The following is a 21,078-nucleotide window of genomic DNA, read 5'->3' on the forward strand; positions in this document are numbered from 1 at the left end:
GTTCTCAGAAGAGCCTAAGGAAGCAACAGTTAGGTTGAACTTGACATTGCATAAATCTGTTATAGTAAAGTGAGAACAAACAGTGACATTAATTTATTCATCCTCAGTTTAATCAAAGCAAATTTATGTTTATCTCTTTTTAGTTGGAAGACGCTGGCTCAAGTAGTTTAGATAATCTGCTGAGTAGATATATCTCAGGCAGTCATCTACCCCCACAGCCGACAAGTACCATGAATCCTTCCCCAGGACCCTCTGCGCTATCACCTGGATCTTCAGGTAAAACAAACAAGGATATTGCGTCATTGCTCTAACACCTTCAGGCCTGGGGTGCACGAGTGAAGGCTGTCTCCTGGTATCTGTATCAGGTAAAATCAGCAACAAGAGGGAGGTGTGTGGAGATCTGTCATGTAGATATGCACTTTACACACACACACACACACACACACACACACTCACTCACTCACTCACGAACGATATGGTAGGGAGGATAGACTAGGATAAGGAATTGTCTTAAGAAATTGGCATTTTAGCAAGCTGGAGACTCAGGGAAATTACTTTGCAGTCCTAGTGTCCAGAGTAAAATGCAGTAACAGGACTAAAGAGAATAGCTCTAATTTTTCAAGGGCTTTAGCCAGTTCAATGAGGCTCACTTGGATTGTGGTGGATAATTTGCTTTTCTCAAGGTCTGTTTGCTTTTCTTGGTGGGTTTTTCAAATATGAATACATATATGGTGGGGGTTTTTTGTTGTTTTTTGTTTTTTGATTTTCAAGATAGGGTTTCTTTGTGTATAGCCCTGGCTGTCCTGGAACTCACTCTGTATACCAGGCTGGCTTTGAACTTGTAGAGATCTCCGTGCCCCTGCCTCCCAAGTACTGGGATTAAAGGCGTATACCACCGCCGCCGTCACCACCTGGTACATGCATATATGTTTAAATAATGTTGACAAGCTTTAACTGGCTAGAATGGTACAGAGCATAGCTATGTCCTATCTTTTGACGACATTCAAGCATCCAACTCCACCTTACTCATTCTTTGGTGGGTTTGGAGTGTATTAGTTTTTTATGTCCTATGTTTTATAGTGTGGATGATGAATTGAGTTATGAAATTTCAACTCAAAATAGTTTTAAAGTAATGAAAAGTTGTTTAATAAAGTTGAAGAAAGTGAATGTTCAAGTTCTAATTTTAAAATAAAAAGTTGAAATTTGCCTTTAACAGTTAAAGTATATGTAAAGTGTAGTTCTCTCATACCCCAGTTTTATTGTTCCTACTGTCATATGGTTTCAGCTGAGACATTAAAAAATTCATGGTTGGAGTAATGCCAAACAGATTAACAGTCAAGTCATTCTAGAATATTCTTTTTTTTCCTCCTTTTTTCTTTTGGAGTTTTGTAACAGGGTCTCAGATTGTAGCTTAGGCTTGCCTGGTACTTTACTTTGTAGTTGAAGTAGGCAAACTCCTCCTACCTCAGGCTCTTCAGTGCTGGGATTAAAGGTGTGCCCCACTGCCGCCTGGCCAAGGTATAGACTTTTACATGAAGTATCTTATTGACATTTTTAAAATTGTATCATTGAGTTTTAGTAATAATGTTTTTCGGGGGGACATTGAAAAAGGATGACTGTCTGATTGATTTGTGCACGGTGTGGTGTCACCACTCAGATGCAGACAGTGGATGGTTGAGGGTTTAAGGCAGTCTGGTCTATATAATGAAACGCCCTCTCATTTTTTAAAAAAGAGTTAAGGATATGTAGACTATTTTGCGATGTGAAGAAATGACAACTTTCTCAATCTGCTGCTTCTTGCTTATGGGTAATACTTAGAAGATGCTAAGGTCAGTCTGGATTCAGCTGGAAGAAGCCAGTCAGTGCCTGCTGATCACACTTGCCGTCCCTGACTTTACGGCTGTCTGATTTCCAGAGTCTGAGTTAGGCTGTGCTGTCTCACCACTCTGACCCCATCTGACCACTTGTTTTTTAGGCTTATCCAATTCTCACACACCTGTGAGACCCCCCAGTACATCTAGCACTGGCAGTAGAGGCAGGTGAGTATTTTTTTTTTTTCCTGGTATTACGTTACTTACAACTTTTTTATTAAGAAAAATTTCAAATATAGTTAATAAAAGTAAACTAATTTTCATATACCCAGTTTCAACAGTCAGTACATTAATTGTGCCCTGTCTTCTTTCCTTCTTTCTGTTCCTGTCTTGTCTGGATTATTTCAAACAAATCTCAGAAATTATGTCATTTTACTGGTAACTGTTGCTTAGATCCAGTTATTAAGTTCCCAATTTATTCACATAAATGCTTTTTTAAAACAAATTATTTATTTGAACCACATTTAAATAAGCCCTATACACTATCATCAACAGATCGGTTTATATAGCATCAGTTTATGTGTATTACATCTGTTTGTATTATATCAGTTTGCAGATGTAGAGGTTTCTCTTGTAGACTTCTATTTTTCTCACTGTTATTTAATTTGCTTCCCTTTTTGTACATGTGAATAATTTAGAGCAATAGATTTGCGGGGGTGGGAATTGCTGGAGAGGTAACTCAGAAGTTAAGAGCTATATGATTCTTGTATCCATGTCAGGCGACTCACAGCTGCCCGTAACTCCAGCTCTAATGAGATCTACTACTTTTAGCTTTTAAAGACACCTAAGTCAGGTGTATGTGTATATTCTCTCTCTCTCTCTCTCTCTCTCTCTCTCTCTCTCTCTCTCTCTCACACACACACACACACACACACACACACACACAAATAAACCTTAGAAATAAGAGATTTAATCGGATTTGGTTTTAATTAGGAAGCAGGAATGCTTCAATTGTAATACTGTGTGCTTCCATTGGGAGCATGTACTTTTGTTTTTATATATGTGGTTTGTGTACATATGGGCAGTGAATGTGTGTGGAGGCCAGAGGTCCTGTAAGATGTCTTGCTTACTTCTCCACTTGTTGAGACAATCACTGAACCTGAAGCACAGATTTGGCTGGCTGGCTGTCCAGGGAGTTTGCCTGGTGTGTGTGTGGAGGGGGTGTTGGAAGGCTGCTTATGGGAATGACTTTTGTCCTTCTTCCTGTGGCTCCTGAGATCAAATTGCGGTTGTTGGGCTTCATGGCAAGTTCCTTTACTGTTTAAAAAATGTTATTTTGGTAATTATTACTTTAGAATAATTCTATAAAGAAACTTTGTCAATTATTGAGTTAAGGGGTGGCAGGATAAATTTTCTTTATTGACTTTTGTGGTGAATTGATTTCCAGTTCTCTTCAGTAGTGTCCCAGGAGTTTGACTATTATACTTTTATGAATCCACTTACTCCAACACAATTTTAATATTGTCCTAGTTACTAAAAACACTCATTACTTGTAAATTGTTCATTTTTTTCCTTTGGCCTTTTCAGTGGTTAGAGCTAAGAAATATGTTTTTAAGATTAAACATAAATACATCCTTTTTACTGTTTTGTACTTTGTATAATTTAATACAGTATGAAATTTTAGCTAAGATATTTGAGAATTGGGGTTTTACATATCTGTATATTCTGAAAGCTGTCCCTAGTAAAAGTACTTGTTTGGCTCTGTAGTACTTTAAATAACCAGTGCTCTCAAAAGAACAAAACAGTGAAAACTTCATTCTGAGTCTTTAAAAAAAAATTTATTTATTTATTTTTTTATGTACATTGTTTTGCCTGCATGTATGTCTGTGTAAGGGTGTTGGGTTACCTGGAACTGGAGTTACAGACAGGTGTGGCTGCTGGTAATTGAACTCGAGACCTCAGGAAGTGCAGTCTTTGAACGCTGAGCCATTCCTCAGCCCCTGGCTATACTGGTCTTTTTACTTTGTTCAGTGGTGAATTGTTGTTGTTTGTGCTTTATAGAAACTTCAGCCGTGCATCTGTACTCTCCACTTTCATGATAGTGATTCTAAGTTTGTGTCAGGGTGTTTGCTATTTATTGTTCTTTTCTTCCAGTCCCTCTCAAAGAGCTGAAATAATCTTTCTTTGTGAGGCTTTATTTACGACTTGTGCTGATGTATTCTTTAGCCATTTGAGATGGTAGTGTTGGAACTATTTCTATAAAGAGGCACTATCACTGACATTTTATGCTACAGGTTGAGCATCCCTAACCTGAAATTTTGAAATACTCTCAAATGTAAGCACTAGTTTGATGCTCCAAGTAGAGAATTCCCTACCTGATCTCATGTTAGGATAGGTTGCAATCAAATTGCTGGGCACACTTAAATATGTGTATGAAATTACTTTTAAGATTGTATATGTAAGAAACAAAAATGGATTTCATATTTATACTTGAATCCCATCCCAAGTCATCCCACCCTATATATGTAAACGTTTCAGAATAGGAAAAACAGCTCAAAACTAATCTCAGGTGTTTGAAATAGGGATATTCAACTTGTAGTGGCATGGAGAAATGTAATCGTTTACTAGAATCCTTAAGTGGTTCACTGTTTACTTCTAAGTATTTCAGACCATGAAATACAATTTGAAGGTCTGGGGGGATCATGTCTGTTACATTCCTTTTGGAGGTAGTGGTCTACTGTCTTTAATAATAATACTTTGACTTTGCTTATGCTGTGCAATAAAACGTGCCTTCTGTTTACTACCAGCTGTGGGTCATCAGGAAGAACTACCGAGAAAAGTCATAGTTTCAAATCTGACCAGGTGAAGGTCAAGCAAGAACCTGGGACTGAGGAAGAGATATGCAGCTTTTCAGGAGCTGTAAAACAAGAGAAAACAGAGGATGGCAGGAGGAGTGCCTGCATGGTAAGCTCCCCAGGATTGGACAGACCTTAGGAGGTCACTTCATTGACCTCCCATCCTAGTAGGATTATTTATTTTTCTTTAAATTTTTCTGTCTGACATAAGCTAAGTATCTCCTTTTCTGTTTGTTTTTAAGAATCAGCTATAATTAATCAGGAAGACTTGATATTATCTTGGAATTTATATTTAATTAATGCTAATGCCATGATGCTAAATTATGTTCTATTAATGTTCTCAATGTTCACATAGGATCTCAAGGCCATAGCAGAACCTTAACTGTTGTGGTCTGTAACCTAGGAGCTAAACACTAAGATAGTTCGTGTGAAGGAAGATTGTTGATCAAAGACTTTGTGATAGAAAGAGTTCCTTTTTGTCTTTTAATAACCATTCTAGAGCTTCGTAGATGAAATAGTTTATATAATCTATAAAACAGAATGAAGGAATGTCCAAACCTGTCTTCATTTATTGCACAACTTGTATTCCTCCTGCCCAGGCTTTTTAGTTTTCTGTCTACATTATTGGCACATAGGAATCTTAGCATATTACTATATTCAGTGCACTGTATGGATTAAAGAGCTACAACTTAAGTTGGATGTTTATAACAATGTCATTTCTTCCACTGAAACTCTTAGTTTAGAAAGTGCCCCAGTGAAAAGGGTGGTATGGTGAAAGATCTGCTTTACATTGCCACAGTCTTCTATCACTTGAATGATATATGTGCCAAAGAATAGTATAAAATATTTCTCAAATGCTATATAACTGATTTTAATTGGAAAAATAGTGTACTGTAATAAGCTCTCTGTAAGAAAAGTATGATTGTTAGCTCATTTCTCAGTCACTGTGTATAATAGTTTAAATTTCTGAATTACCTGAGTGAACCAATATTAGAGGGACAGAACCCTGAAAAATCATGTTATTATATGTAAGTAATTAGGTTATTCTTTTATTTCACTAATGCTATTTAAAGAATAATTTTAGTGTATGTATATTAATATAGCCACACACACACACACACACACACACACACTGTATACAAGTAAGGATTAAATGATTTTTTAAAAACTTGTCTTTGTTTTCTTGTAGTTGAGCAGTCCTGAGAGTAGTTTGACACCGCCTCTTTCAACTAACCTCCACCTAGAGAGTGAGCTGGATACGTTAACAGGCCTGGAGAACCACGTGAAAACTGAACCCACAGATATGAATGAAAGCTGCAAACAGTCAGGACTCAGTAGCCTGGTTAATGGGAAGTCTCCAGTTCGAAACCTCATGCACAGGTCAGCAAGGATTGGAGGAGATGGCAATAGCAAAGATGACGACCCAAATGAAGACTGGTGTGCTGTCTGCCAGAATGGAGGGGATCTTTTATGCTGTGAAAAATGTCCAAAGGTCTTTCATCTTACTTGTCATGTTCCAACACTTCTCAGCTTTCCAAGGTACCGCTGAAATAATTGGTTTTTAGTCCTTTCATTCTCAAATCTAAATGTATAGCAAAAAGTTGTTCTGGGCTTTTCTCAAAATATCCCATTTAAAGATCGAACAGCAGATAATGAGGCCCATCGGTAGAGCATGCACCCCTGGGTTTAATTTCAAGCACTAAGTTTGGAAAGAGAAATAGGTATATAAATAGTGCCAGGATATTTTTTGTTTTTGTTTTTTTTTTTTAATTGTGTTACCTACCTAAATCTTATATGATTTGTTAATGATCAAATAAGGAAGCTTTTTTATTACATTTTTATGTCTATGTCTGTGCACGTGTGCATGCACATTTATTTGTACATAGCATTGTGGAACCTGTCTGGAGGTCAGAGAACAACTTAGAGGAGTCAGTCTTTTTTTTGAGACAAGGTTTCTCTGTGTAGTCCTATGGAACTCATTATGTAGACCAGGCAGGCTGGCCCTGAACTCAGTAGGATCTACCTCCCTCTGCATCCTTAGTGCTGGGATAAAGGCTTGTATACCACCACATCCAGCTAAGATTTTGCCAGTTTTCAAAGGCAGACACTTAGGAATATAAACTATTGACATAGATTTTATATAAAACTCCTAGGGTTAGGATTTACTTTTTCATCCACCTAGATTAATATGCCTCTATTTATCTCTGTATATTTATATATAGACAGGGAGTAAAGAAAAAGTATGAACAAATAATTTGTGAAATTTATAATTTAATAGAAATCCTAATTTAAAAAAACTATATTATCTGAGTTAAAGGAATGTGTGTATGTGTATGCCTATATGCTTGTGCTTACAAGAATGTGTTTGTATATCTAATTTTTTGAGTGGTCGTAAAAAGATTTGATTTGTTGTTGGTGTATGTATTTAATACATTTCAGAACACTATAAGACATATTCTCTCTACTACTTTCTTTGTATGTATGCACATTGTCGAGGGAGATGCAGGTATAGGTCAGAGGACAGCCTTGAGTGTTGTTTCTGAGATGCCTACTTGAACTTCTCAAATAGCGGGGCTTGCCAGCCAGTGGCCCCGGGTTCCTCCACCCCTCTGCCCTGTGATAGGAGTGACAGTGCCAATTAGGTCTTTATGCTTGGAAGAGACTGACAGATTGTTTTCCTGTCACAGAATTAGAACCGTGGGATGCTGATATGGGGGCTTGAGAGAAGTTGTCAGTTATTTTGATGCAGAAACCGATCATTGACTTTGTGTCATGAACTGATTAGTGTTTAGAGATTCCATTTTATACATTTCCAGAAGGGTATCACTTGATGTGTAATTGGGAAAAAGTTTGGAGATTTTTATTGTACAACTTAAGAGATTAAACAAATAAAGAAGTCATTTTCACAAAAAAAAATTGGAAACAAAAGAAACTAAGGTAGAGACTTATAACTAAGGACTTAACTTTTCCAGAATAGGCTTTGTTGTGATTCCTGGACTAATTGCCTTTTTCCCTGTGCAGTGGAGACTGGATATGCACATTTTGCAGAGATATTGGGAAGCCAGAAGTTGAATACGATTGTGATAATATGCAACACAGTAAGAAGGGGAAAACTGCACAGGGCTTAAGCCCTGTGGACCAAAGGGTAAGTTAAGTGTCAAAACTGACTTGTTAAAAGGGATTTTATGGTTGTCAGCCTATGTATCTTGTCCTTCCTCTCTCACCCATTTGATGTACAGTCCCCACCCTTGTGTACTATGCACGTTACCTGGTAAGTTTTGTGTCATTTGGTGTATTAAGACTTCTGAAGTCTGTAGTTTTGGGTTCGAGACTTTTTTCTAAAGGTAGTAAGTAGTCTGTTGCTATACTGCACTGGGTGGGCTTGAATTTGCAGTAGTGCTCCTTTCTGAGTGCTGAGATTACAGGCATGTACCATCAGGCCGGACTTCTCACTTAATGTCTTTCAACTAAAATCCTGATTTCTGATCCTCTCCCTCAAAATGATAGCAAACACCAGGCAAATAATTACTTTCTCAGTATTCCCTATCACTAAATGGTACCATTGTTCACCTCTATTGTTGGGACAAGAAACCCATGAGATAAAAAGTCAAACATGATTGTAATGCCATTTTCCTTTAGCTCCCCATCATTATCACTTTAACACATTCATAAATTTTTATGTGGACTGTTTTGATAATTTTGTGATGATTTCCTTATTTTTTTTCTTGCCTTTATAGTCTGTTTTTCCATAATTAAGCTGTGTTCTTTTTCTCTTTAAATTTATCACTTCATTGTTTACAATTCTTTTAACGGGACTTTTTTCTTTTCTGTCTCTTTCAATTTTATTTTTTATGTGTTTTGCCATGGTTTTCAGGTCCCCTGGAACTGGAGTTAGTTACAATCTGCCATGTGATGGCTGGGAACTGAACCTGGGTCTTCCATCAGTGCTCTTAACTGCTGAGCAATCTCTCCAGTCCCTACAGTTCTTTAAGAGCATCGCATATTAAAAATGAAACTCAAAATCTTCTGTCCCACTAGCAGCTCCCAAATGCCCAAGCAGCTGCTTCCCAAATTACCACACAGAGGCTTATATTAATGATATAAATGCTCGACTGGTAGCTCAGGCTTATTCTAGCTACCTCTCACACATAAATTACCCCGTAATTCTTGTCTATGTTTAGACACGGGGTTGGTGCCTTTTCTCAGTACGGCATTCTCGTTTACGGCACTCACTCTCACTCTGCATCTGGCTGGCGACTCCTGACTCCACCCTGCCTCTAACCAGTATTCTTAGTTTGGTCGCAGCATCCATTCCTTCTGCCTATCTACTTGCCAATCAGCATTTAACTAAACCCATTCCAGTGACAAATCTTTACCGTGTACAAGAGGATTATTCCACAGCAGACTCAGTCAGTAGAGGCAAGAGAGTAGCTACAAATTTTAGGCCTATATAGAAGTTCTAAACCAGCCAGAGCCACATAGTAAAACTATCTCAAAAACTAAAAGAAAGAATGAAAAGAGATGTTTTTTGTGGGTTTTTTTGTTTGTTTGTTTGTTTTTTGTTTTTAATTGCATTGGAGAGGTAGTTCTTGTTCATTTTTGAACCTGCATGGAGTCATTGAAAAACAGGAATACTTGTTTTTGCCTGACTTAGGGTACTAATGGTAAACATTTCTTTACTCATTTACTGTAAGTTGTTTTATGACTCATATTTCTGTAAACAAGAATTAATAGTAGATAATTACCTTAGTTTTATTAGAATTAAAGTAGAATAGAACATAGTTTTAAAATTTAATGGAAAGCAAAATTATTTTTTTTTGGTACCTATTATGTAGAAGGCACTGTTCAGTTTGTTGTGATAATACTTTATTGCTGTATTCTCCAAAATATCTTATCAGAGAAAAAAGAATTATTGTCTCTCTTTCTTTTGGGGGCCAGAAATGTGAACGTCTCCTGCTTTACCTCTATTGCCATGAATTAAGTATTGAATTCCAGGAGCCTGTTCCTGTTTCGGTGAGTTGCCTTAGTATTACCCTGATAAAGAAACCTAATACTTAAGAATATGGGATGTGGCTTAGATGGAGCTTCTTCAGTGAGTTGCTTAACTACTCTATGACTCAGTATGTTTTAATAACTTCCTCCCCATCTTTAAGAACTTAATTGATAAGTTATAAATATTTGTAGGGCATAGTTGGATGTTTTGATCTACATATAAATTGAAAGATTTTTGGCTTATAATAAGTTTTGGTTTTTACTCAATTACTGGGTAAGCCTCAATCACATTTTACTATTAGGATAAGAATTTATACTGTATCAAGCTGATAATAGAAAAATAAGTTTAAAAAAGGGGGGGGAAAACCCAAAACAACCAAAAAAAATATGTATGGGGCTGGAGAGTTGGCTTAGAGGTTAAGAGTACCAGCTGCTCTTCCAGAGATCCTGAGTTCAATTCCCAGCAGCTACATGGTGGCTCACAAACATCTGTAATGAGATCTGATGTTTTCTTCTGGTGTGCAGGCATGCAGGCAGAACACTGCATATATAATAAATAATCTTAAAAATAAAATTTAAAAAATTGAAAGATTTAATTGGATTAACATGCTCATCACCACCTTAACTTCTTTGTGATGAGAATGTCAAAACTTTAAAGACTTTTGAAACATGGAATGTATCATTAAATGTGATTTACATGTAAGTAAGACAATGTCGTCTTTTCTTACCTTGTCTCTCACTCCAGACTCTAATCATCTTTTTCTTTTTTTGTGGTGGGGGTAGGGATGGGTTGAGACTGGTTCTCCTGGAGCTCACAGAGATCTGATCTGCCTTTCTCCTGGGATAAATGTTCTGTAAACACCTTTTAAAAAACAAAGTACTAATTATTATTCCCTTAAATTTATTTGTATGTATATGATATTTTGTCTGCATGTATATTTGTGCACTGTGTGCATGCCTGGTGTTTGAGGAAGCTAGAAGAGTCATTGGATGCCTTAGGACTATAGTTAGCAATAATTGTAAAGCTGTCATGGGTTCTGGGAATGGAGCTCAGGTCCTCTGGAAGAATAGCCAGTGTTCTTAACTGCTGAGCTAAGGACCAAACCCAGGGCGCCACCACTGTTCTTAACTTCATTGAGATGTTCAGAAGATTAAATAAAATAATCAGTGTAAAATGTGTATATAAATAGTATATAACTTTGCTTAGGGTCTGTTTAACTAGCATGTATGTGTATTGGTTGAGAAATTGAACCTGGGCTTCTTGTTAGTCAAGTGTTCCATGACTGAGCTATACCCTCATTCCAAAACCTTTTTTAGAGCAAAATGGATGTAAGATTCATTTGTTAAAATTACAGTTTGTTGCTAGGCATGGTGTTTTGTTAGTACTTTGGTAGCTAGGGTAGGAAGATAACAGTTTTGAGGATACCTTGGGTTTATGCAAGGTACTATGTCCTATCTTTTTTTAAAAAATGAAAATAATAAAAATGTGTCTATATATTTCTCTGATAGGAACTGTGTTTTGTTTCTATGTTCTACTTTTAAGATTGACATAAGGGAAATAGTTTTAATAATCAGAACATTGAACTGGGACAAAAAGCTTGTTCTTTTAGGTTCTTTCCTCTCCTCTCTCTTTTTCTTTTCTCTACAGGATTCTGCCTGTAGCTGTAGAGAGATAGATTACAAGTGTGAACTACCACATTCCGTGTCAGCAAACTTTGTAACTGAGAAAATGTGCTTTGCTGCCTTTCGTTTCTAATTGAATAGTAGAAATGTGAAATTATTTGAGTTCATCCCTGCTCTTCAGGTGTTGCTGATAGAGAAAACAAATCTATAAATGTTAGTTGAATAAAAGTGTATGGATGAATTTTTCATAATGGCTTTGCCATTTGAAAATCCTCTTAATGTACATAGTTAAGATTGAGGAAAGACACCTAGGAGACTGTGTGTTAGTGGTTTTTTTGTTGATTATACTGGGGACTTGGAATAAAGGCTTTAAAATACTACAATAAGAAAGGGCTAGAGGTTCTCACTGCCTAATTAGTATAATAAAATGTGCTGTGTGCACTTGTTAGCTGTTTGTTGTTGAATGTGAACATGTATTGAATGGTCGTTGACCTATTTACTGAGTAGGCTAAGAAATGAATTTGAAAAGCACAAAAGATATAAACAGATGGAAAGTGTCTTATACAAGTACTAGTCATTGATTCTTTCTAGAAAGCCTTTTTATTTTAAGTTCAGATTGTTCACAATAGAAAAGAATTCCCTAGTGTTTTCTTTTCATGGTGTATTCAGTTATCTTCTAGCTTAGTATGGTAGTGCTACCAGTGTGGTAGATCCACAGGAGGCTGAGACAGGAGGCCAGCCTGAGCTGCATGGTAGACTGTTGTCTTAAAACGGTAGTCCAAACCCTCCAGCCCTTGCTTAGATCTTAAGGGTAGAAAACTTGTGGCCAAAGGTGGAGTCAGAACACTAAAGGCAAACTTTTCCTCTAGCATTGTCAAGATTGCTGTTTGAGGTGATGTTTTCTACAACACTGTGCTTTAACTATACATTAATAGACTTAAATTTTTTTTTTTTCCTTTCGGGACTATAGAGATGGCTCAGTGGTTAAGAGCATTCACTGTTCTTCCAGAGGACCCTGTTCAATTCCCAGCACCCACATGGCAGCTAACAACTGTCTATAACTACAAAATCTAACACCCTCACACAGGCATACATACAGGCAGAACATGAATACATACATATAAAATAAAAAAATAATTTAAAACTTTTTTTCTTTCTCCTTTAAAAATGTTTTATAAGAGCTCTTAGGAGTCATCAAGTACCAAGATGAGCTGGATACAGCTCTTAAGTTTTGAGGGAGGCAATATCTGGTGGTTGCTTTTTTCCATTCATACTTATTAATGATAGGACTTCGGAACTTCCAGTAGCCATGGAAAACAGCACATATTTCACAGTAGGATTTGGTATTCAAGATACGATTGGGACACAAAGTTTGAGATACATTTGTTGCACCTCAAATATAATTAATATGCTGTACATTTTCGAATTAAATAGTTTGATATTTTGGAGAATTCTGACCTGCCACGATTTTTTTTTTTTTTTTAAGATACCGAACTACTATAAAATTATAAAGAAACCAATGGATTTATCAACGGTGAAAAAGAAGCTTCAGAAAAAACATTCCCAGCATTACCAAATTCCAGATGATTTTGTGGCTGATGTCCGTTTGATCTTCAAGAACTGTGAAAGGTTTAATGAAGTATGTTAGCTTCCAACCTATAGAGTTTTGGCTTGTTAGTTCTCCTTTGCTTGGTTTTTGGTTCTTGTTTTTTTTTTTTCCTGATGAATTACCTAATTTGTTTATTTGTTTGTTTGTTTGGTTCGTTGGTTTTCTTTGTTTTTTGTTTTATTTTGTTTTTTTTTTTGTTGTTGTTGTTGTTTTATAAAAAGCAAAGCTTCATTCTATAAAAGTGAAATTTGATTTTATTCTCAGCTCCAGAGAAGAAGGCTTATTATTTATAATTTGGAGTAAATATAAGACACTAAGCGTGTTCTTGAATATCTTCTCCTAAGGGAGTTGTGGTTGAATATAGAAAGTTGTCTGAAGTAATTTGGTGGGATATGATTGTGTATGCCCACAATTGGGGCACTTATGGGAAAGCTAACAGTGGCCCTGTTTAGTTCCGTTATTGGCCATGTTAACATAGAGTGTTAAGACTAAACTGAAGGCCCATTGACTTATAGTCCCAATATGTAATGGTGAGGGTTTGGTTTCTGCGTTGAGACTTTTGTTAACTATATCGATTTCTTGTAGGCTAAAGATATATTACCCATAGCTTAAGGGGAAAAAAAATGTGATAGATAATCTGTGTCAGGGGAATTACTCTTTGGAATAAAGTTGTTTGTTTTTGTGGACGATTTTCATTATAGAAGACAGTGTGGTCTTGGAAAAGAATTCAAATCTACCAACACCCGTCTCTAGAGGCATCTAAGTGGTGCTTTAATACTCAAACCAAAATCCCTATGATTTTGCCACAGAATAAATCAGTAAAATCTTACTTCAAATTTATAAGCTGTAAAATCCAGATTTTTTTAAAAGATATTTTAATTTCAAATGGATATGCTATTGTATACTTTCATTGACAAAAAGACACGTTCTGCTTGTTTTATTAAGGGTTAATTTGTATGTAGGCCAGGCATGATGGCACAGGTCTTTAATCCGAGCTCTTGGGGAGGCAGAGGCAGGCAGATCTTTGCTAGTTCTAGGACAGCTAGGTCTGTGCAGGGAGACCTTGTCTCAAAAACAAAATGGAAAGGAAAATTAATTTGTGATTAATGTATCGCCATGAAGAGCATTCTGATTATCCTATGGAGGGCTGGACCGTTTTTACAGTACCGTTTCTTTCATTATTTGTTTCACAAATATTGACCTCAATAATTTGGAATGGGACTGTTATTGAGGTTTCAAATTAACTGTATTGACAACAGTTTTGTAAAGAAAGTGGTTCCATGTTCTGTAGAATTTAGGTAGCACTTGATCTGGTTTTAGCAGTTTGTTTTCCCTAGTATGGCTGACTGTCGTCACCAATCCTATACAGTTTCTTAACTTTAGAAAGGATTATAATTTCCCTTTTTTTTTTTGACTCTGGTATCCTTTTTAGATGATGAAAGTTGTTCAAGTTTATGCAGACACACAAGAGATTAATTTGAAGGTAAGCTTTTCAGACCATGCAAACTTGGTGAAGGAATATGCATTATCAATAGGTGAATATTCCTATCTTTTGCTTGCAGGCTGATTCAGAAGTAGCTCAGGCAGGGAAAGCAGTTGCATTGTACTTTGAAGATAAACTCTCAGAGATCTACTCAGACAGGACCTTCGCTCCTTTGCCAGAGTTTGAGCAGGAAGAGGATGATGGTGACGTAACGGAAGACTCTGATGAAGACTTTATACAGCCTCGCAGAAAGCGCCTAAAGTCAGATGAGAGACCGGTGCATATAAAGTAAAATGACGTGGACTTAAATTAGTCGTTTTTTAAAAGAAAGAAATAACAGAAGAAGGAAACAAAACAAAATGCCCTTTTATTTAAGTGTTACTGGAATATCCTGTGTACAGTGGGTACCTCCTTAAGAAGCTGGTAGCTTTCATACAGTATTAGATTGAAATAATGGACACAGACAACATTCTTGTCATGAAATGGGGAGAGAATGCTGTAACTTTACGAACAAAGTCAGAAGTGATGAGAGTGAGGACTTGTTACAAATGAAGATGGTTTTCTAACTGTTCGAATGATCATGTGCGTTAATTGGTGCAGGATACTGAGTCAAGCCTACGAGGCTTATGTTGCATCATGTGTCTCTGCTAGAGCACACAGTTACTCAAACAACTACACAGACACAAATGGGTTGTTTTCTGGTTAAAAATCGAGAAGGTCAGATTCCACTTGAATGGCACTAAAGATGCATTGAATCATGCCACTGTATTTTCCCTCATTTGGATCTATTGGGCCTTAGTTTTTAAATTGGTTTAAAGAACCCAACGGTAGTTTTATTTTCTACTTAGATGTAGGGTCTAAGAACATAACCATTGATCATCTTGTCAACTTCAGTGGTGTACTGAAATGAATATGATAACTTTAGTAGTGGATCATACAGATTTATGGATGTCATTTCCAGAAAATCCTTCTAAACAATTACACGTACTGGTCAAATCATCCGATCATACAGTTACTCCCTCCAAAGGCAGAACATTTATTTCAGAATTTTCTGTCCATGTAAGTTAGATTGAGAAGGTGACAACTGAGTCTCGCCCAGTCTCTCTTTGTACCAGTCTCCAGTAGACCACTATTGGTAAACAGAAACCTGTCAGCTACCAAATGTGTACAATTTTCTGTATTTCACTCTGTCTTATTTGTAAATAGTGAGCTCAGACTTCTGGCAGATCAGCAACATTTGCTGAGCCTGTTTTTTAAGCTAATGTGTATTCTTACTAATGTTCCTATCAAGAATGGATTTGTAATATATGCTGTCTATTTCTAATGTTCACATTCATATTTTGAGGTTCTATCTTATTTTAATAGAGAACAGACTTCTCAAAAAAATCTTCAGAAGCAGCTTATTATTGAAATATCAAAATATTGAAATAAACCCGGTGGGGTTAGATTACTCATCTGTCCACCAAGTGGGACATGTGCATGGACTGGGGGCTTTAAATGACTTCGAAGAGACCTGTAAGTAAATCCTGAAAACGAGCCAATCCCCACTTGAATGGTAATTGGAATAAACCCAGCTTGATTTACTACCTGAGGACAGGAGTAGTGCCTGAAGCAGATAGACCGTCTTGATCTGGTGTATTTCCGCCTCTTCGTTGTGATGCTCAAGTTCAGTGTGCTCTAGACTGTGTGCACATCTCCGCTGGATTAAAAGTTGCAGTCCTACTTTCGTATGGACACAGTAGAGTTACAAAGTGACCAAAGTAGAATCAACATCAGAAACGTTTCAGGTGTCAGCAGATGTGTGGCAGATCATTTGCCTCTTAAAAAAATCAGTTTAAGCAGTTCAGACTGTAGACTTCCTCAGAAAACTATTTGACGTAATTGTCGAAGAAGTGAATATTTTTAGTGTGCATTGAATCAAATAAAGTGCTCTAAAGAAATTACTATACAGATTCTTTTGGGTTTTTCTTTTCTTATCAAGGGATTTGGGTAAAGAGGAGTGTGATTTAGGTCTTCTCATACTGCACTTAAACAATGTTGATCTTATTACTGCTCCATCTCCTGGCTTCCTTCTAGCGTCTCTTTCCTTATAAATTAAGCTTCATTTTTTAAAAAATGCTCCAAACTGTCTTATTTTATCGAAGTTTCAAGTTCTGTTTTTTATGAGGGGAAGAAAAATTTATTTTTAACATGTTCTTTTTATATCGATTTCTCTTTCTTTTCTTTGAGACCCATGATTCTAGTTTGTCAGTAGATGTATATCCAAGGGTACATTTTTGGCAAGTGGGGGAGTAAGGGTTAGCTTCATTTTGTAAAGCTTCTGAGCTAGTGTTTTATATTTGTTTCTCATATTAATCCTTTACAATTTAGTAAAAAGTTGTAAATAAGCTCTGTCAAGTGGGGCAACACAAATTTTTAAGCAAATGTTTCTCAATATTTGATTCCCTGAGAGAGAATGTTTCCAAAACCATTCTCATGTTACTTGAGGTTTTTATTTCCTTTTGTTTCTTTTAATTTAAAACTGTCTATTTAGAAGCTTCTTTATGGTCGTGTATAATAGGCTCCGTTTCTGTTAGCAAAGATATCCCTATTGCTAAGGAATAATTTTAATTGCTGTCAACAAGCCACTCTTAAGTGAAACTCACTTTAACTTTCATAGAGCCTTTTTTTTTTGCAAGTTAATTATTTAATTTCCAGGCTGTTCACCTTTAATATAAGTATGGTTAAAAAGTTTGCAAACTTAGATTCTTATTCAAGTTATCTCATATTTCCCCATTTATATTTTTAAAAGACAGATGCAGAGTGTCTTTTAAGTCCTGGATGCAGATGTGATAACTCTGATGTTTGCATTCCTTGCTGGAGCCTCTATCTCAGATATGGAGGAGAGTCCACATGATAATTACTTTAAGTCCTTCAAAGTTCTTGATGGATTTAATTCTAATGTTCATCAGCCTGTTCTGCTGGCCTTAATTTACCTAACTTAGCCCTTGACTCCACTGCTTGATTGAGCTAAAGAGCTGCTTTATCAGGTCTGGTCTGTGAGGGCTCTAGAAGTCTGGTAATATTGTGAACCTTGCTTTATATGTAAACATCAAAATTAGATCCCCTGCTGAAATTGCCTCCTTTGGAATCAACAGGTTGTGAGTTTTGGGTTTTTTTTTTTTTTTACAAGGGAATCTTAGATTATTAAAAGTCAGTTTTCATTCTTTCTTGTAACAGGTTTTGAGATTTTTGTTTTAGTTAATCCAAAGACAGTACTTTAAAATGTGCAAATTACAGATTTATCAATTACCTCAGCAGGTATCCTGCCATGTATTTATTTGTGAGTAGGTGTTAGTAAGCCAACAGATTCTGAGGTCTTCCAACTATGCCCTTGGGTTGTGGCTTACCACATGTTATTAAACAGTTTGTTCTATTCAAAATGGGGAGTTGATGCTGTAGGCCCCCCTCCCTTAGCCTCTATATCTGGTACCTGGCCTCATTCACATACAGCACATAAAGTACAAAAATTCGTTTCTTCTTGTAGCCAGCATTGGATTGGATCAGTAAGTAGGTTTGTTAATAGAAATTTACGAAAAGACCTACCCACCCTAACTCCCTGAATTAAAACAATTTCTTTGGGCTGGGGAGATGGTTCATGGGTGAAAAGCACTTATTCCACAAGTATGAGAATCTGGGTTTGGATCCCCAGCACCTATATAAAGGTGGGCACAGAAGGGCCCAGTGCTCGTGCAGCAGATGGGGAAGGAGGCAGAGGTGGAGTCTCCAAAAGCCCATTGGCCAGATAGCCTGATGTGTTCAGTGCTGAGTCCCTCTCCGAGATGAGAGGTGAAGACTAACACTTGAAGTTGTCCTCTGACTTCCACGTGTGCACTCTAGCACATGTCCTCACACACAACCCTCAAATAACACACCTCCACGCGTGCCCTCACACACAACCTGCAAGCATATACACCTCCATATACCCTCACACAACATGCAAGCACATGCACTCTAGCACATACACCTTCACACACGCCCCCAAACACAATATTAAACACACACACCATTTTTGCCTCTCTACTAGTTATCTGCTGAAGGTGATTGAGATTTTCGAGGTGTTTTGCAGTTGGATTGTGCACCTGACCTGGATTAACTTACTCCTTCCAGTTAATGCTTCCTTGATAAAGCAATAACGCTGCTTTGAGTCTGTTGCCTAATAGCATGTCATAATCCTCTCCTGGATGGTGATTTTTTAGGAAAGTTTGTATGCATATCACCCAATCTATCTTTTAAAAAATTAAGAAATTTAAATGTATGCTGGAAGTAATGACAATATATTGTGGCATTTTATTTTAAAAAAAAATTGGGGAAAGTTGCATATTTTTTTAAAAGTAGCTGTTTGAGTAAAAAAACACTGAAGGTACTTTTTTAAGAAAAAAAATTTATATGCCACAGTTTACACAGACATTTCCAAATGTCAGCATATACTCTCGGGCATAACAGCTTCTTTATTTGGCTAAATGCATGTTTTACTTGATCAGAAGTGGATCTCTCTCATCTTAGTTAATTCTGTTTCCTTATGTGATCCTTTATATATTTTTATTGTATCTAGAAGCTAAATTATCTTCAAAAGTAAGTTGGGTATATTTGTTAAACTACAGAATGTATAGAGTCAAGATTAGCCCTTTTCAAGCAAGTGTTATTTAAAAACTGAAAGTGATACTGTGTTGCATTCAACAAATTCCTATGAAGGCACCAAAATGATTTTTAAGTGCCACAATACTCCACTCAGTTGTGGCCTAAATTTCATTCTTAAGAATGAAATGCATGTCTGCTCCTCATCTGAGAAATGTAGGCATTTACGATGGTTTAAAGCAGCAAAACATGGATGTAAGCCTATAACACAAAGTGTGTGCAATCGGAAAGCCTGTTAATTTCTCTACGTAGACGTGCACACACAAAAGGGTCAAAGTCACAGCCTTACTAGTTCCTTGCTTCCAGTATTTCAACTGGTCTCCCCTTATTACTACTACTATTTTTGCACATAGTTAACTATCCTTCAGAATGATTCTTTAAAAGTGCTGTTTCTGTGGTATTGTATTCTTTAAATGATCATATTTAATTTTTTAAACAAGGTTACAATTTCTAATTGTTCTGTTCCTGTATTTTTTGCTGCTGTGTAATAAAAGCAAGTTTTTTCTTTTCATGGTTATTTAATACATTAGCTGCCTGTAAATAATTCTTGTTACAATGCTCTGGAATGTGTTGTAGAAGTTGTATTAGATTAGTTTGAAGCCTTGTTTTAAAAAACACATTGTTTTGGTTATTTCTATTAAATTAGAAAATTGCAAAAGTTTTCAAATGAATTTCCTTTCTTTTTGAGACTTAATTGCAGTTCATTAAAGTTTATACTCTGCTAGACACTGGACATACTTAAAAGATAAAATACAGCCCCTACTTTCCACTGTAAGGTTTGAGGTTGTTAGAATAACGGTATTGCTATCAGAATTCGCGCACAAGACCTATGAGTGAATCACAGGGCACAAATAGTTTTCAAGAAGCAGAGATGGTGGTGGTGATGTTTTGGCAAGAGATAAGGATGAATTGTGTTTAGCCATAAGGAAGCCGTAGACAACTCCGCATGAGCTGTTTGAGAGTGACTGGTATGAACTCTGCTGGCAAGGTGAGTAAGTGACATGAGTGGAAACTTGCTTCTGGAAGTTGTCACCCTGGCCTTTTCTTCAGGTTATACAAAACTTAAGTACATGAATGACCAAGTAAAAAAATCAAACTAGAAGTCAATTGTTACCCTCTGTAGATGGGCTTTATGTAGTGGGTAACAATGGATTTTGGTCATCCATTGTACAGACTCTGGTTTGAGCCCAATTTTGCCTTTGCTTTAGTGGACCTTTCCTAGTCACTTGGTGAGACAGGTACGAGCCCATCTAGCTTGTGGAGCTCATCCTCAGGAATCGAGTACCCTAGGAGAGTTAGTTTGGGACCAGCCTGGGATTCATAGTGAGATCCTGGCTCAAAACCATTTTTGAATGAGGAAGAAAAATTCTCTTTTAGTGATGAAAAAGGCCTTCCACACTGGACATTTTCTAACCCTTTCCTCGGCTCTTACAAATTGGTAAAAGTTTATATTAATTTAATTGATCTGTTGACCTTGAGAGTACAATTAACAATCTTAATAAAGCTTTGGGTTTTTAGAGACTAAGAACACAGAAATAAAAACGTAATGGAAGCTTTTGTCTCCAGTTTCCCCTTTTTCATATTGCATAGCCTCAGATGATAAATGCATTACTGTTTGGGGGCTTTGTGTGTGTGTGTTTCACTTGTGAAGATGGACTGTTAGTGATCTGGAAAGAAAACAATACTCAGGGACATTTGTTTCTGACAGTGTCCCAAGGAACCTTCTTTATGGTGTAAAATGCCTCAAATGTTGAATAAGATTGATTTTTACAAAAACAACCATTTAAAAATCTTTACTCAAAGCTCTACTACACCATTGGTGTAGCATTTGATCTCAGTCTTATGTGGGGTAGTAAAGCAAAACTGGAATATAGGGGCATTAATAAGACCTTTGGTCTCTATTTTTTAAAAGACCAAAAAAGTCAATGAATAAAAGGATGATGAGACCGTTAATAGAACAATTAAGTAAAGCATGTGAACTTGGATTTTTTTCTGTTTTCTATTTTGTTTTGTTTTTGAGTCCTTAAC

General features: G+C 36.6%; 1 protein-coding gene across 2 annotated transcripts in view; it reads left to right on the forward strand.

Annotated features, from left to right (window-relative positions):
• Trim33 (tripartite motif containing 33) overlaps positions 1-16,317 on the forward strand; it is a 93,922-nt gene extending 77,605 nt beyond the window's left edge. Inside the window, exons 12-20 of one of the 2 annotated variants that reach the window (XM_036189584.1) lie at positions 144-276; positions 1,976-2,039; positions 4,619-4,775; positions 5,856-6,205; positions 7,688-7,811; positions 9,605-9,679; positions 12,768-12,920; positions 14,323-14,373; positions 14,453-16,317. In XM_036189584.1, coding sequence (XP_036045477.1) covers positions 144-276; positions 1,976-2,039; positions 4,619-4,775; positions 5,856-6,205; positions 7,688-7,811; positions 9,605-9,679; positions 12,768-12,920; positions 14,323-14,373; positions 14,453-14,665 — 1,320 coding nt within the window. In that variant the 3' untranslated portion in view covers positions 14,666-16,317. The remainder of the gene's footprint in view (positions 1-143; positions 277-1,975; positions 2,040-4,618; positions 4,776-5,855; positions 6,206-7,687; positions 7,812-9,604; positions 9,680-12,767; positions 12,921-14,322; positions 14,374-14,452) is intronic. The other variant, XM_036189585.1, reaches the window with a different exon arrangement.
• Positions 16,318-21,078: the final 4,761 nt, after the last annotated feature.

This window comes from Onychomys torridus, chromosome 6 (genome assembly GCF_903995425.1).
Source record: "Onychomys torridus chromosome 6, mOncTor1.1, whole genome shotgun sequence".
Lineage (NCBI taxonomy): Eukaryota > Metazoa > Chordata > Mammalia > Rodentia > Cricetidae > Onychomys > Onychomys torridus.